We start from the raw sequence: 15,588 nt of genomic DNA, 5'->3' as shown, positions 1-15,588 counted from the left end.
TTCCCGGGCTCCATACCATTCATTTTGGAGATACTGATGTTCCAGGGACCCATACCTGCCTGTCATGGCTGTCACCCCACAGCCTTTTAGAGCCCTGTTTCTCTTTCCCTGGAAGCTGTGTGCCAGAATGGAGATGAAGTACCCTTTTGTGCCTTCATGGGCTGGGCACATGCCCTTGATTGAGAAGGAAGAATCTCAACCAGACCCTCGATCTCTAATCCAGACCTTTTGGAGCAAGAAACATGGCAGCTCAAGTTAAGTCCTCACTCGACCAGCCCTCTGGAGAGCCAAGAAATCAGGGACAGCAGTCACTCAACCAAACCCCTGTGCCTACCCATATCAGGCCTGGGCCCGGGATAGTGGCACAGGCTGCTCTCTACCACAGGACCTGTGTGCATACAAATCTTTTCTTCCTGCTCTGGAAGGTGAGCGTGAAGGCCTTGGGAGACTTCTCACCACATAGACCTGTGGAGTTGGCAGGTATAATGGGAACATGGTCACCTTAGGAGCAGCTTGGCTCTGCTCCTAACCACAGGTTTCCTCACTCAAGGGAGATCCACAGGTGACCTCCAGCCCTGACTAAGAAGGGACAAGGCCCGTAAAACAATGGGCTGGCGGAGACCCAGGAGCAGAGAAGGATCACCAACCGGACCAGAAGACTTGGACTCATTCGCCAGCCTGCCTACCTCCTCCTCCCCTGAGGCTAGCCAGTGTGTCTGCATTGAGAAACAGCAGCTTCCCTCTCCTCTAACAAACTCAAGCAAGAGGCCTTCATGGGCCACCCTGGCATCAAGGACTACCAGGAGCCACGAGAGGGTCTCTATCTAGCTCCTTCTCTGCAGAAGCTTTGAGAACCCACAACAGGGTATGTTAGCTGGCCAAATGCAGCATTAGCTCTAGGCTGTCTTGAGCCCTGGGCTCCTCTGAAGCCTGCTGTGAATCAGAAGTGACCCAGTCTCAAGTCCATGCCAAGCACTTGCATGCCAAGCAGATTAAGTCCCGCTCCACCTCCATCAGACCGAGTGGGCATTAGCAACACCTCCCTAAGGAAAGCAGAGGCCTGCGTCTGTCCTGAGGGGACCAGGACTGTGTCACCACCCTGCAGAAGCCTCGCACACAAGACTGGACTGTGTGACCCAGGGTCTGAGTTGCCTCACAGCGCCCGCCAGCTGGCTTCTTCTCACGTGCCAAAGGTCTTAATGGCTGCTCACTCCAGCCCCTCATGTGCACACAGGGTCCCAAGGCTGTGCTGGTGGAACAAGAATGTGCTAACTAGGCAGATCAGGCTTCGCTGGTCTCTAAGGGCACCTGTGGACTTTGAGAGGAGGGGGAGGGAAGGGGAGGAGTGGTGCCGCAGAACACTGGGCGGGGCCGGTAGGCGGAGCCAGGCCAGCAGAGAGGGATCCCGTCCTGCAATCTGTGAGCCTCTGTGCTGCCTGCTGCTGCTGGTTGCACACCCAGGACGCGCCATGAAGCTGGCCCTGCTGCCTTGGATCTTGATGCTGTTGGTGACCATCCCAGGCCCCAAGTCCACAGCAGGTAATGCCCCACTCTGCCCTCAGCCCTCCCTGTTTATCTGCCTGATCAGGCAGGCAGGCCGGCCCTAAGCAGACACCCTTCTGGGTTCAGCGTCTGTCCATCTGGCAGTCCATCTGTGGCTGTGCTGGGGAGTACTGGGAAGAAATTCTGAGGCTTCTGCTTCTAGACATTTCTGGTAGCGATGGGAGGTCTGACTCAAGCCCATCCTGTGCTCCCTGGACACTTAAGAACATGGTCTGGGAGGGAAGCGGGGGACACCCAAGGGTCCTTGGCCTGCACTCCCAGCCCCAGTGAAGGGTGTGATCACATAGGGAGCTCCAGCCTCTGTCCCTGTGCTGGTCCCTATCAGCTGAATCAAGAAAATCTAGCGAGAAGGTTGATCTTAGGGCCGTGGCCTCTTCCTGAGCCAAGCTGGAGTTACCAGCCCACAGTCCCCTGCCTCACCCTGTCTTCCATCACAGGGAAATGTCACCGCCCTTTTGATACTTTTATCTCCTGGCATCTTGAAGCATCTTCCCACACCCCTTGCAGTCATTGAGTCCTTAGCCAATAAATATTTATTGCTGTTCTTGGTGTGCAAACACTCCACTTAGTGAAGTGGGGCTGGTGACTGAGGCCCAGGCCTGGCTCTTGGTGGACCTCCTTCATCAAGGGCCTGGCAAGGGCCTGCTGGGAGATGTGCTCTGGCCTGAGAACTTAACACCCCACCCCGGTCTTGGCCTTGCAGCACCGGGGCTGAAATCTAGCCCTGCCACAGGTCTCCACAGCCCACAGCGGAAGGCCTGAACAGGATGTCCACAGCGCCTGTGGTGTACACACAAACTACATTGTGCTGGAATCCTCACTGGAATGTCCCTCCTGTCCCCTAAAAGGGAGTGTCCTGGCTGCCTTTGCAGAGGGTGGGGCTCTCTGGGATTCAACTGTTACCCTACCCCCAGAAAAAGATGGGAAAAGCTCAACCTAGACACCATTCCCTCCTGGACCTTGAATGGGACTCTTGGTGGCTATGTGTCCCCAGGCAAGCAAGGGGATCCTTTTCTAGCTGTGAGAAGCGACTCCATTACTTGTGCTAAGATGAACCCCAGCCCATGGACCAATGGCTTTCTACTGTGTCATTTGGTAGCCAGAGCAATTCCTGATCAGCATCCACGGAGGCTTCTCATGGACTCCAGGGGAAACAGGCCCTGTGTGTAGGGTAATTGACCCCAATACACGGGAGTTTCTTCTCCAGGTGCCCAGAGAAGCTGCTCCCTGCGCTGTGGGGAACAGGATGGACTCTGCTCTTGTCATCCGACCTGCTCGGGCCTCGGCACCTGCTGTGAAGACTTTCTGGACTTCTGCCTAGAAATTTCACCCACCTCGGGCTCCATGATGGGCGGCAAAGACTTTGTGGTGCAACATTTGAAGTGGCCTGGCTCTACTGATGGTGTCATTTGCAGGTGGGGGGACCTAAGCAGCTGGGTCATTGGGGCTCCCACATTCTCAACCCCATGTGTGGGTGGGGGGAGCTAGAGATAGCACCCTGAGACCAAGGGCACGCAGGAAGATAAAGGAACAGCTAGGATAATCCATTCCCTGAGGAACAGTGTAAGTCGTCTGAGCTGTTGGCTCAGGCTGACTCTACCATCTCTTTCCCTCAGGTTTAAGGACAGTATCGAGACCCTTGGCTATATTGACAATTTGACCCGAGTACACTGTATATCACCCTTGCTCTATGAAAGCGGCCACGTTCCATTCACCATCTCACTGGACAATGGCCGTTCCTTCCCTCATGCAGGCACTTGGCTAGCTGGTGAGCCCTCACTCTGCCAAGCTGGTCTAGGCTCTAAGCCCATAGACCCCACCCTCCTGTGGGCCCTGGTTCCCATCCGCAACCCAAGGCCAGGGGACTTTCCCAACGTCAATCCATGTACACTGATACTACACCCGGTCTGCCTACCCGTCCCTCTGGCTGAACCAGTCCCTTGGGTGAGGGTTTCTGTCATTACTCCACCCATGGCATCTAGACCAGAGTCCCAGCCCACAAGGAGCTGTTGGGTCCCTATCAAGGTGGTTCGGGCCTAGAATTGGCCCCCGATGGTCCCTTAGCAAGGGGCTGGAGAAGGGCCAAATGAGAGGTGGAATCTGGCTTGGGTCCTCAGCTCTGCAAGCCAGGCCTTCATCTCTCCTGGCCATGGTGTCTTCCCGCCAAGAGACCTGGAGGGAGACTGTCACCTAGCTGCTTTCAGTGTTTGTTATTGAGAGGTTCCCAGAGTCCTCCAGGTCTCTTATGCCTTCAAGTCCTCTCTCATTCGTCACCCCGGCGCAGCCCATCCCTACAAAGTGTCCGAGTCTGAGAAGAGCCAGCTGGTGAACGAGACCCGCTGGCAATATTACGGCACTTCGGACACCACTGGAAACCTCAGCCTCACCTGGAACACCTCCGTGCTGCCCACGCAGACTGTCACCATTGAGCTGTGGGGCTACGAGGAGACAGGTGGGGCCTGCCAAGGGCCGGTGGAGGTGTTGGGAACTTCAGACACTCAGATAGGAGATAATGAGTCCCAGGTCGGGTTGGAGGCAGGGGCATGGGAAGCAGTTCACAACTGGAAAGTCATAAGGGATTTGAGGCCAGCATTGCAGATGAGGAGGGTTTTGCAGCTAGATGAAGAGAAGAGCAGTCCCTTCTGGCATGCGTGGTGGACCCCAAATCCAGCAGGCGTGTTGGATACTGTGACCTCTGAGTAGCTAGTGTATAGTGAAGACAGAAGCAATCACCTCCACTCCGTCTCCTCTGAGCCTGGCATGGATCAGAGCCAGTGATTCAAAGAGTGTCCCCACTGGTCACCCAAGCCGGAGACCCTGCTGAAGCATGAGAGCATGTCCATCCACAGGGACTGTCTCTCTATCCATTTGCTTTCTGTCTGTCATTCAGGCCGTCAGTTTCAGAAACTGAGGGAAGGAAGGGGCCACGGGAGGGCTGACCATGGTCTCCTCTTCCTCTAGGAAAGCCCTACTCGGAGGACTGGACAGCAAAGTGGTCCTATCTGTACACTCTGACTGGAAACACCTCCAATTCCGGCGTCTTTACTTTCACCCCAAAGCCCGCATCTCCTGAGCACCAGAAGTGGAAAGTGGGAGCTCTGAGGATCAGCAGCAGCAAGAACTATCCTGGGCAACAGTAAGGGCCTCGGCAGACCGTACACCGGGATCGTCGCCTGCAGACGGCAGAGCTTGCCAAGGAAAACAGGGGTCAGGTGCTTAGCAGCCCATCCCTAGCCGCTGCATCATTTCTACCTCAGGGATGTGCTGGCACTCTGGACCAATGATCACGCGCTGGCCTGGCACCTGGGTGACGACTTCCGGGCAGACTCTGTAGCCTGGGCCCGTGAACAATGCCTAGCCTGGGAGGCGCTGGAAGATCAGCTGCCCAACTTCCTGACGGAGCTGCCAGACTGCCCCTGCACACTGGCCCAGGCCAGGGCTGACTCTGGCCGCTTCTTTGTAAGCCCCTGAACCTATTAGGGCCCCCAGAAAGCGGGAGGAGGACAGGAGGGACCAACCCTCCCTGACTGAGGTAGACAGAGGCCACCAGGAGGTAGGGTGGGATCTGAAGATCTCCTTGGGGTTGGTTCCCAGGGAGGAGGGAATGCAGAGCCCAGGTGACAGCTCCCGGGTACTCTGCAGACTGACTATGGCTGTGACATTGAACAAGGCAGCGTTTGCACCTACCACCCAGGGGCTGTGCACTGTGTGCGCTCTGTGCAGGCCAGGTGAGCTACCCGACCAGGGATGAGGGATGGGCAGGGACTCAGGGACGTTGCCAACATAGACCCTGACTTGCTCTTACCCTAGCCCCAGGTACGGCTCGGGCCAGCAGTGCTGCTATACAGCAGCAGGTACACAACTCCTGACCTCAGACTCGACGGGCGGCAGCACCCCTGACCGCGGCCATGACTGGGGCGCACCCCCATACCGCACCCCTCCCCGTGTGCCGGGCATGTCCCACTGGCTCTACGATGTCATCAGCTTCTATTACTGTTGTCTCTGGGCACCTGAGTGCCCCCGCTACATGAAGCGGCGGCCCTCCAGTGACTGCCGCACCTACAGACCTCCACGCCTGGGTGGGTGTGGGCCTGGGTGCCTGATCGCAGAGGGAGGGTCGTGCCTGGGTGGAAGAGGCCCAGGAAATTTACCTGACCCTCTGACTTCACCTCAGCCTCTGCCTTTGGGGACCCCCACTTTGTCACCTTCGATGGCACCAGCTTCTCGTTCAGCGGGAGCGGCGAGTATGTGCTGTTGGAGGCGACACTGACTGACCTGAGGGTCCAGGGACGGGCCGAGCCCGGGAGAATGCCCAATGGTGAGGCAGGGCCCCATGCTCTGTATTTGGGTGTGGCACTGATGGGTCATCCAGGGTAGTAGACGGGAGCCAAAAGAACCCCGTTCCGCACCCACTACCTAGGCACCCAGGCCCGTGGCACGGGACTGACTTCAGTGGCTGTCCAAGAAGGCAACTCGGATGTAGTAGAGGTGCGGTTAGCTGGCAGTCCTCAGGCCCTGGAAGTGTTGCTGAACCAGAAAGCCCTTAGTTTCACTGAACAGAATTGGATGGACCTAAAGGGTGAGTGGCGTGGCCAAGCACGATGCAGAGATTACCCATGGCTCTCATGCTGGCCCTCGTCCTGCCACAAGAGGTGGTAGACTCTGGGGCTCAAATACAAAAGCAAAGGTTTCTCGGGCCCTGGAGAAGTCAAGATGCACATGGTCACAGGTTGGGGGAATCCGTGCCCTATCTGTGACTCTCTTAGGCCAAAGAGAGCAGTTGCTCAGCCCGAGGTCTGTTCTCATACCTTCGTATGCATGGGATGCCTGTCAAAGCTACAGGACCTGCTCAGAGCCTGAAAGGCCAGTGACTAGCACGTAGCCCACGTAACCCACAGAAGCCTAAAGACCACGATGGTGGCACTCACCTCCTGCTGTGGCCCCTTGCTCCATTTTCAAAACCCACTGCAAAGACACCAGCCAGCCCTACAGATTAAAGAACACGGGTGAACACGGATTGCAAGTGGCAGCCAGGAGCCACAGCAGTGGCCTCCGTCTCCCTTACCACCAGGCTGTGCTGCCCCAGAGTTGACCGATGAAATGGCTCCTAGCGGGGATGGGTGAGAGCATTCAAAAGACCTTCAGGAAGAGCCACAGCAGGCCAGGCTATTGCAATCACCTTGGGGATTGGCCCCAAACATGTAGCCTCAGCATGGAGAAGGGGAAATCCCTGTAGGGATGGCCTTGGGGCCAGCCATCCGGAGTCTGGATGCATGCAGTTGTGAGATGGGAATGGTGGCATGCCAGAGTCAGTAGGTAGTCCTAGGCACATCCTCCTGTTTCCCTCTAAGTACCCTCTACCTAGCCTGGTGCTGTGACAAGGGTTGGGGGGCAGAGTACAGGGCCCAGGAGGGCAACCCTAACCCATATCTACTTGTGGCCAGGCATGTTCCTGTCAGTGGCCTCTGAGGATAAAGTGTCAATCATGTTGTCATCGGGGGCTGGCCTTGAGGTCAGCATACAAGGTCCTTTTCTGAGTGTGAGCATCCTGCTGCCTGAGAAGTTCCTGACCCACACCCGTGGTCTCCTGGGGACACTCAATGATAACCCCAAAGATGACTTCACCCTGAGCAATGAGCAGGTCCTGCCCCCGGATGCCAGCGATCAGCAAGTGTTCCAGTTTGGAGCCAGCTGTGAGTGACCCGGGTGGAATACGCAGGGCAGGGAGGGTGAGAGGGGATCGGGCAGGGTGACAACGGATCACGGAGAGAAACTTGGCAGTGGCAGGGAACTGTGCCCACACAAGACTGCCGCCTGTCTCCCCAGGGGCCGTTCCCAACACCTCTTCCTTGTTCACCTATGACTCTTCATTTCTGGTCTCCAAATTCCTGAACCAACCCAAGCATGACCCCAACTTCAAACCACTCTTCTTCAATGAGATCACACTCAGCACCAGCCAGGTAGAAGAAGTGACCAGACTGTGCGGGAATGACCGTTTCTGCATCCTTGACGTGATAAGCACGGGGAGCCCGAGTGTGGGCAACGCCACACGAACTGCCCTCCGACTGCACCAAGAACGTCTGGAGAGCCTACAACCTGGTAGGGGGTAGCAAGAGGGTCCAGGGGTGGACCCCTCAGGTTATCAAGCCCCGTTCAGCAGCCAGCAACTCAGGCCTGTCCTCGGTGCTCTACCCCTATCCCAGTGGTGTCCTGCGGCTGGCTACCCCCACCCTCGAACGGGCACAAGGAAGGCATGAAGTACCTGGTGAACTCCACCGTCCGTTTCAGTTGCCACAGTGGCTACAGCTTGGTAGGGTCCGAGACCAGCAAATGCCGAGCTGATGGTACCTGGTCTACACCTACCCCCGAGTGTCAGCCAGGTGAGATGCCCCTCCCGTGAGCCATCTGGCCTCTGCACACCTGTGTCTCCCTGACCCCTGTCTGCTACTCTCATCTCTGCCAGGACGAAGCTACACAGTGCTGCTGAGTATCATCTTTGGAGGCCTGGCCATCGTGGCCCTGATTTCTATCATCTATGTGTTGCTGCACCGCCGCAGGAAGAACAACATGTAAGGACCCACCCGTGGGAGGACATCACTTAAGAACCCCTACCTCCATCCCTCTAGCTTTCTTAGGTCCTAGAAGCAGCTGGTGGGACTCATGTGCCACTTTAAACCCCTATCTGTTACAGGGCCATGTGGCGTTCACAGCCCTGACACAGCAGCACGCTTGATGGACAGCATCATGGCCGTCAAGACCCAGCCTCGCAGGAGCAGCCCCAGTCACATGTACCCTGGTCCTCTGATTCCCACGTCTACTGTCTGTGCCTTCAATGCTGCAGACCCCAAACTTGTGACTAACCTGTCCTTCCGACTGAGGGAGACACGATGCCAGATATGCCAACTCCTGAACCCCGCCCCCACTCCTCCATCAGTAACTTGCGCTCTGTCTAATGGTTATGGCTCTGATTTCTCAGACTTAAGGATTCCTTCTTGTCGTGTCCTAAGCTGGAGTACCTGTGTTCCAAGCCCAAATATTCGTGCATTGGAAACTCACAAGTCCCTCACTCCCCAGAGCCTGATAGACTGCCTACCCGTCCTGTGAGGGCCCCCAGAACTGAGCCGCCTTGGCTACTGCACTATGACCCAACTGGAGAGCCCAGTAGGCCCAGTCCCACAGTGAGGAGAGGCCCCAGGGTCTGAGCAGACAGAGTGAGTCCTCCAGAAAAAGAGAGACACCCTTAGCTCAGCAGGCTTGTACTCCTACCTCTTCTGTTGTGTACTCAGGAACACCCTTCCCTGCCTGTCCAAGAAGAAAACAAGCTCGTGTTACCTCTTCCCCGTGTGTGTCTGCCTGTGCTTCGCCAACTGTTCCGCAGTTGCCTGGGAGGTCACCCACTAATAACATCAGAGGCTGAACCCCGCCTGCTTCCTCCGCTCCTGCTTCCCCTGACATAGTCTCCCCCAAGCTTTTCCATGTGCAAGGTGGATTAAGAAGCATCACGGGAACCAGCAAAAAGGCTAATGCTTGCAAAAGCCTTGGCAGGGCTGTCATGTTGGGAGATGGGCGAGACAGGTGCCCTCAGCCGAGTCCTACCTCCTCTCCAGACAGGTTCTTGCACATCACCCTCGAGGGCTGGCCATGGTGACACTGGTTCCTCTACCGTTCACGAGCTACTGTGCTTCAGGAAGGGTAACATGCTACCCCTGGTGTTCCCTAATACGCCGAGCACAAGCGTGGCCTGGGCTCCAAACCCTGCCCAGCTGCCGTCACTGCAAGGGCCATGCCTAAGTTCTCAGATAACCAGAACCCATGTTCCTCCACCCAGAGATGTCCAGAAGCTAGGCACAGAGCTAAGCCTCTTTTATTCGTCCCAGACCTACCTAGTCCTGAAGCGAATTGCCATGGAAACAGATCAGTCGCCAGCAGAAGGACAAGCCCAAAGTTCTCCTTTGTTTGAATGAGTGTGGCGAGGGGCCTAGACAAATAGGGTGGACTCAGAATTGCACCTAACATCTCAGACAAAAAGTGGTGCAGAGCTCCACCTACTGCTAGAGAATGCCATATGGGACTTAGTGTGTGTTGCAATTCCAGGGGCAGCCACATGAGAGCAGGAGCGCTAAATGCTGGTGGCACCAGATCCTAGGTGGTTGGGACTGACAGCCCCTTGCTAGCTTGTTCACACTCCAGCCAAGGCTCCTGCACACCCCATGTCGTCTCTCAGACTCAGAAATCTCAGAAAGGTTGTACAGGTTTGTACAGCTCATACTGGCTGAAGAGGAGTCCGACCTTCCCTCTTACCTTTCCCCATAGCCAGAAGTCCTGGCCAGAAATGGAAGAGCTGAGTGGCAAGGGCGGGTCCTTCTGAGGGTTTCCAGAAGGAACTGCATGATGGGACACACTGTGTGTGAACGAGTGGGACCTCCAGGCTTGGAGGATGGAGCACCTGAATGCTAGAGGGGGCAGCTGGCAGCTTCCTAGGTTCTGACTTCCCAACCCCCAACACACACACACACACACACACACACACACACACTGCTTCATTTTTCTCTTCCTTTAGGTTTGCAGCTCAGAGCAGGGCTGAGGGTTTCTGTCTTGGCTGTCGGTCTGGAACTTTCCTCTCACAGATGAGGTAAAGTAGAGCTTGCCTCCCACTGCCTGAGTTCCAGGAGGGTCGCTGAGCCAAGCTAAGCCAGGGCAGCCAGTGAGTGAGAGGTTAGCTTCTTGGATAGGGCCTGCTCATGTGGGAGTGGGGAGTCCCATGGGGGAGTAGCTGCAGGCCCACCAGAACATTCTAGGAGGTCTCAACCCCAGGACCCCAGGAGCTCTAAGCTAACTGTGGCAACCTGCCTATAGTCTCAGCTACTCCAGAGACTGAAACAGGAGGATTGCCTGAGCTCAAAAGTTTTGGGCCAGCCTATGTGCATGGTGAGACCTCCTGTCTTGTGAAAAAGACAGGTTGGAACTTCAAAATTGGTCAGGGCCATTTCACTAAAGGAACACCCTGAGAACTTGTAGGTCTGTCTGGGGAGCAGTGAGGTTAGATGGGGGACACTCAAGGTTAGATGCCAGAAGTGAAGCATCCAGACCTCACTGTAAGTAAAGCACCGTCCACTTTGACTTGCACTCGTTCCCACGTGTGCCCTAGCCCTGTGCCCACACCTCCCCTCTAAAGAATAAAAATGGGTGCTCTGGTCCCAAACGGATGTTGTTCTTAGCACCAAGGACAGGCTGGACAGGGAAGCCCCATCACATGACAGGGACTTCCCTAGGGGTCCAGAGAAACCAGGTGCTGCTTAGCCTGTAGGAAGGCAGAAGGTACCAGAAGTGAAGACCCTCAGAGCATCTCAGGGCCTTGACCTCGGCCAGGTGTTTCTCTAACACCAGCCCCAGGGTTTGCAGGAGGGCAATGCGGGGAATTTGCAGACAGCCTACACCTGGTTGGAGTAAGAAGCTCCAGCTCTCTGAACCCCGTGCTGAGCCCTCCAGCTCTTGTATCCATGGGCAGTGGTTAGCCAGTAATCCAGGGGCTTAGGAACGGGTGATGGGAGAACCAGGCGAGCGAATAGGAGCCAGCAAATCACCTGCAGGATTCTAGTATTGCTTCTAGACAGAGACAAAACGAGATGTGTGTTCCTGGTTTGATGGCGCCCAGGAACCAACAGAAGTCAGAACGGTGAGGTTATGTGGGTATACCCAGCGAGAGTCACAGAAACAACAGAGTCACTGCAGACTCTGGCCGCTGAAGCAGAGGAAAGTGCCTGCTTTTCTTCTATTTCCCCCAGACCTGGGAATTTGAGGAACTAGGGCCGGTCACTGGCTAAGAACAACTGGGAACAAACACAGCAGAGGGTTTCGATCCTTCCTCTCCTACCAAGACGGTTCCCTTGAAAAGCTCCGTAGTGGCTGAGAGTCAGTGAGTGAGGAGTGGCAGGTTTCTACGGAGCTTGCTTGAGAGGACCCCGTCCTCAAGTTCAGTGCCACTAGGACGAAGAGGTGGTTAGTGTAGCACGTGTGGCCCTGGCAAGTCAGGAAGCAGCAGGAGGTGCCTGGCTCCAGCTGAGTTTTTGAGGGCGAGCGTCAGTTAGAGAAGGGAGCCTGAGTGGATGCCTGCTCCTGCCTCAGCAGCCTACACCCACAGACCCAGCTGGACACTGTACTACATTTCCCAGCCTCCCTTGTACCGATGGTCGCAGGTCTAGACAGGATACTTCCGGTGCAAGCCCATAAAACCCATTGGCTCCCCTCTAGGCTCTTTCCCCTGCTCTTGTCATCCAAAGCAAAGGGTCACGTCGGAAGCCATGGCAACCCGTGTCCCAGCTAGGTTCCAGCATATGAAGGCCACTCTCGCCCCAATCTGCTCAGCCATCCTGTAGAACTACGAACCCGAGAAACGAACTTCGTTTGTAACCCAGCTGTGATGCATTTGGAGGTCCTGGTCCTGATGGCAACCAACGTAGTGGTTCCTGCCTCTGGTCCCAACACTTGGGAAGCTGAGTTTCAGGTCTGAAAACACGTTGAAACTCTGCTGCAAAAATAATGGTTTTGAGACAGTCTCACTGTGTAGCCTGGATTAGCCTAGAACTTGGTGTACAAACCACGCTTGCCTCTGCTTCCTGAGTGCTGGGATTAAAGTTGTGCACCACCACACCTGGCTTTAAAAGCATGAAACACCAGAAAGAGAGCTATGAAAACCTGGCCTTGCATTTCCCGTTAGCTTTGAAACTAAATGTCAGTGTTAAAGCAGTCTCCAGCTGAGAAGCATTTCACGGAACACAGCAGCCCAGCAGCAGGGCACCCTGCCTGAGGTCCCCCCCACTGCTCCACACACTGTAGCATCATGCAATCAGGTCTGGCCTCCTTGGAGAAGCAATCTACACAGGCTGGCTGATACACACTGGGACACACATCACCCTCCTAGAGCCAAAAGCCACACACATACAAACACATACCTAACACCACCGACTAACTCATCATTGCACAAGAACATCTCTCCGGCTTTACTCTGCCAAATGGGGGGAAAAAGCTCGGAACCTTTGTCAGTTAAGCTGCCTGTTTCCCACGCTTTACTTTCTCTGCCTTTGATTAGGATGAGTACAAGAGATTCTCTTGCAATAGCCGACAGGAAGAAGTGTCGTTTGGGGGCTAACCCTCCCTCAGCTGATCTGTGGGATCCACCTATTGGGGTTCACAGAGCCTAGGCTGCAGGTGACCCACACTCCCCTGCCTTCAGCTGTGTAGACTCCCAGGCCTGATGTGCAATGAAGGGTCCCGGCTCCTGAAGGAAACCTTCGTCACCCGTGACAACAGGAACAGGTGCCGGAGTCAGTGCTTCCCCTGGGATTCAGTCTGCACAGGACGTTCCAGCCAGCTCTGGGGCCCCTGCCCTAGGTCACATTTTTTTCCCTCCCAACTTCCTGCCGCATGGATTTCAAGCTCCAACACAGAGCAGAGGACAGATTTAGAGACAGCTGGTGCACCCCTCCCACCGCTGCGGGACCTGCTTCTGGGATTGCTGGAGGTGGGATGGACTTCTGGGGATCAAAGGCCAGGCTTGATACTCCCTGAGCGAAACCATCACTGAACCTCGTGTCCCAGCATCCTATGTGCCGTCCCTCCTTTTTCCTCCCCCCTCTTCTCTTCCCTCTCTTCTCCTTTCTCTTTTCTCCTTTTTTCCTTCTTGTTTGTTTGGTTTTTTTCCCCCGAATCTATGTAGACCAGTCTGGCCTTGAACTCACATCTAGTCAAATTAGCCTCAAACTCACCGTGACCCTCCTACTTCAGCCGCCAGCTGAGGACCACCATGCCTGGCTTACGGGCCTTTGCTGTTTACTGATTCTTTTCACTCCCTTATTTCTAGGACAAGTTCTCTGTAGCCAAGGTGGACTTGAACTCCAGGTCCTCCTGGATCAGTCCCCCTTCTCCTGAGATGGCTAGTGTGAGCCTCCAAGCCAGGCACCACCCCCCCTTTATTCCTTCCTTCCCTTCTTCCTCTGTCTCTCTGTGCCAGAGATCAAATCCAGATCTTGCCTTGACATGCCAGGCAAGAACTCAGGGACACACCCCCAACCCCTTTGTTTATATATAATTAATTCATTTTTAAAGATTTTTTTATTATGTATACAGTTTTCTGTCTGCATGTATGCCTGCACACCAGAAGAGGGCATCAGATCTATTATAAATGATTGTGAGACACCATGTGGTTACTGGAAATTGAACTCAGGACCTCTGGAAGAGCAGCCAGTGCTCTTAACTTCTGGACCATCTCTCCAGCCCAATTTCTTTCTTTCTTTCTTTCTTTCTTTTTTTTTTTTTTTTTTGGTTTTTGGTTTTTCGAGACAGGGTTTCTCTGTGTAGCTTTGGAGCCTGTCCTGGCACTAGCTCTTATAAACTAGGCTGGCCTTAAACTCACAGAGATCCACCTACCTCTGCCTCCCAAGTGCTGAGATTGAAGGTGTGTATCACCACTGCCCGGCTTTTTGCTTATTTCTTGAGATCAAGTCTCGTCCTGTTGCAATGATGGGTCCAGAACTCCCCAGGTCATGCTTTTCTCTTGCTTGTGTTTCTGTAGTAGTTGGGACTATGGGTGCATGGCCCCACATCTGGCCTAACTTGTCTTTATAAATAGGAATTAAGGACCAAGTGGTTCAGTGGGTGAAGGAGCTTGCTTTGAAGATTCTCAACCTGAGCTTGATTCCCAGGACCCACATGGCAAAAGGGAAGAACCAGTTCCTGCAAGTTTTCCTCTGACCTACATGCCCCAAAACAAATAAATATGCCTTTAAGTTAAAAAACAAACACACAAAAAAACCGAGGGGGCAGCAAGATGGAGCAACAGGTCAGGGCCACTTGTCGCTAAGCCAAGCTGACCCCAGAACACATAAAAAGAGAACGGATTTCCTCAGGTTGTCCTCTGACGGACACACACGAGCTGTGGCATGTGCACACCCAGACACACATGCAAAATAAATAAATACATGTAAAGTTTAAAAGAAGTAAAATATGAATTACAAGCGGGCTGTATCCTAGCTGTTACCCAGCCCACTGTTCCCTGGCAGTGAACTCAATAAACCATTCTTGAAAAATGAATGAATTAAAAACATGAAATAAGAAATGTGGCTGGTGTGGGGGTCTCCTTGGAGTTGCCGCGGGCGACGAAGCCTACCTTCAGGAGCTGGGACCCTTCACCGAAACCCGGCCCTGGACTGTAGAGCTGAAGACTGACCCACAGATTAGCAGTAGGGAGGACGAGCCCCCAGAATGACATTTCTTCCTGTCCACTATTGCAAGAGGCTCTCCCGTGGCTCCTTCTAACCGGAAACACGGCTGAGAAAAATGTGCGAGAACTCCAGATGTGGGATCTCTAATTCTGGGATTTGGGAAGCCAGACAAAAGGAGGATCAGGAGTTTGAGACTAGCCTAGGCTATGCATAAAGACACGAGACTGTCAAAAAACAAACAACCCCCCCCCCCAAAACAAAAAACCTATATGCAGAAAAACTACTGGCCAGCTAAGGATATAGCTCCATGCATTAGCCCAAAGTTGACCACACCCAGGCAACCACCACCTACTCAAACACTGGACCATTATGAACAGTACCCACCCCTAGCAATTCATCACCACCTCTCCCTGTCCTTCCATCTGCAAGCCTCACACATGCCAGGCTTTTTTTTTTTTTTTTTACTTGAGATAGTGTCTTGCTAGCCCAGCTCAGCCTACTGGGTGTTGAAATCATGGGCACACTGTCCTGCCTGGCACTGTCTGAATTTACCTCGTCATAGCTCAGCTTTGCCTGGCATTTATCTTAAATAGAGCTGCAGGGCAATATTTTTGCATATTTAGGATATTTAGCTCTATGTTTATAAGGCTCGTCTGGCTTAAGATGCGAGGCTGAAGCTGGTTATTTTTGCCAAGTGTATTCCATATCATTAGTTAATTAATCAGATTTCATCTAACATTTTGTGTTTTGGATAAATGCTTCCACAGAGGCCCCTATTTGCTACAGACTTTGTCACCAGCCCTTT

The 15,588-nt window shown here is 54.1% G+C and overlaps 1 protein-coding gene across 1 annotated transcript; it reads left to right on the top strand.

Moving 5' to 3' along the window:
- The first annotated feature begins 1,382 nt into the window (after positions 1–1,382).
- On the top strand, positions 1,383–8,901 carry Susd2 (sushi domain containing 2). The gene is made up of 15 exons (XM_048451484.3): positions 1,383–1,539; positions 2,771–2,978; positions 3,180–3,331; positions 3,848–4,015; positions 4,525–4,699; positions 4,821–5,022; positions 5,206–5,291; positions 5,374–5,642; positions 5,738–5,881; positions 5,984–6,142; positions 7,008–7,256; positions 7,390–7,662; positions 7,767–7,943; positions 8,027–8,132; positions 8,255–8,901. The coding sequence occupies exons 1-15, from the start codon at positions 1,470–1,472 to the stop codon at positions 8,277–8,279; spliced, it is 2,463 nt and encodes an 820-aa protein (XP_048307441.3). The 5' UTR covers positions 1,383–1,469; the 3' UTR covers positions 8,280–8,901.
- Positions 8,902–15,588: the final 6,687 nt, after the last annotated feature.

This window comes from Myodes glareolus, chromosome 18 (genome assembly GCF_982192425.1).
Source record: "Myodes glareolus chromosome 18, mMyoGla1.1, whole genome shotgun sequence".
NCBI lineage: Eukaryota > Metazoa > Chordata > Mammalia > Rodentia > Cricetidae > Myodes > Myodes glareolus.
The sequence above is the reverse complement of the archived record's forward strand: the minus strand, read 5'-3'. Positions and strand labels throughout refer to the sequence as shown.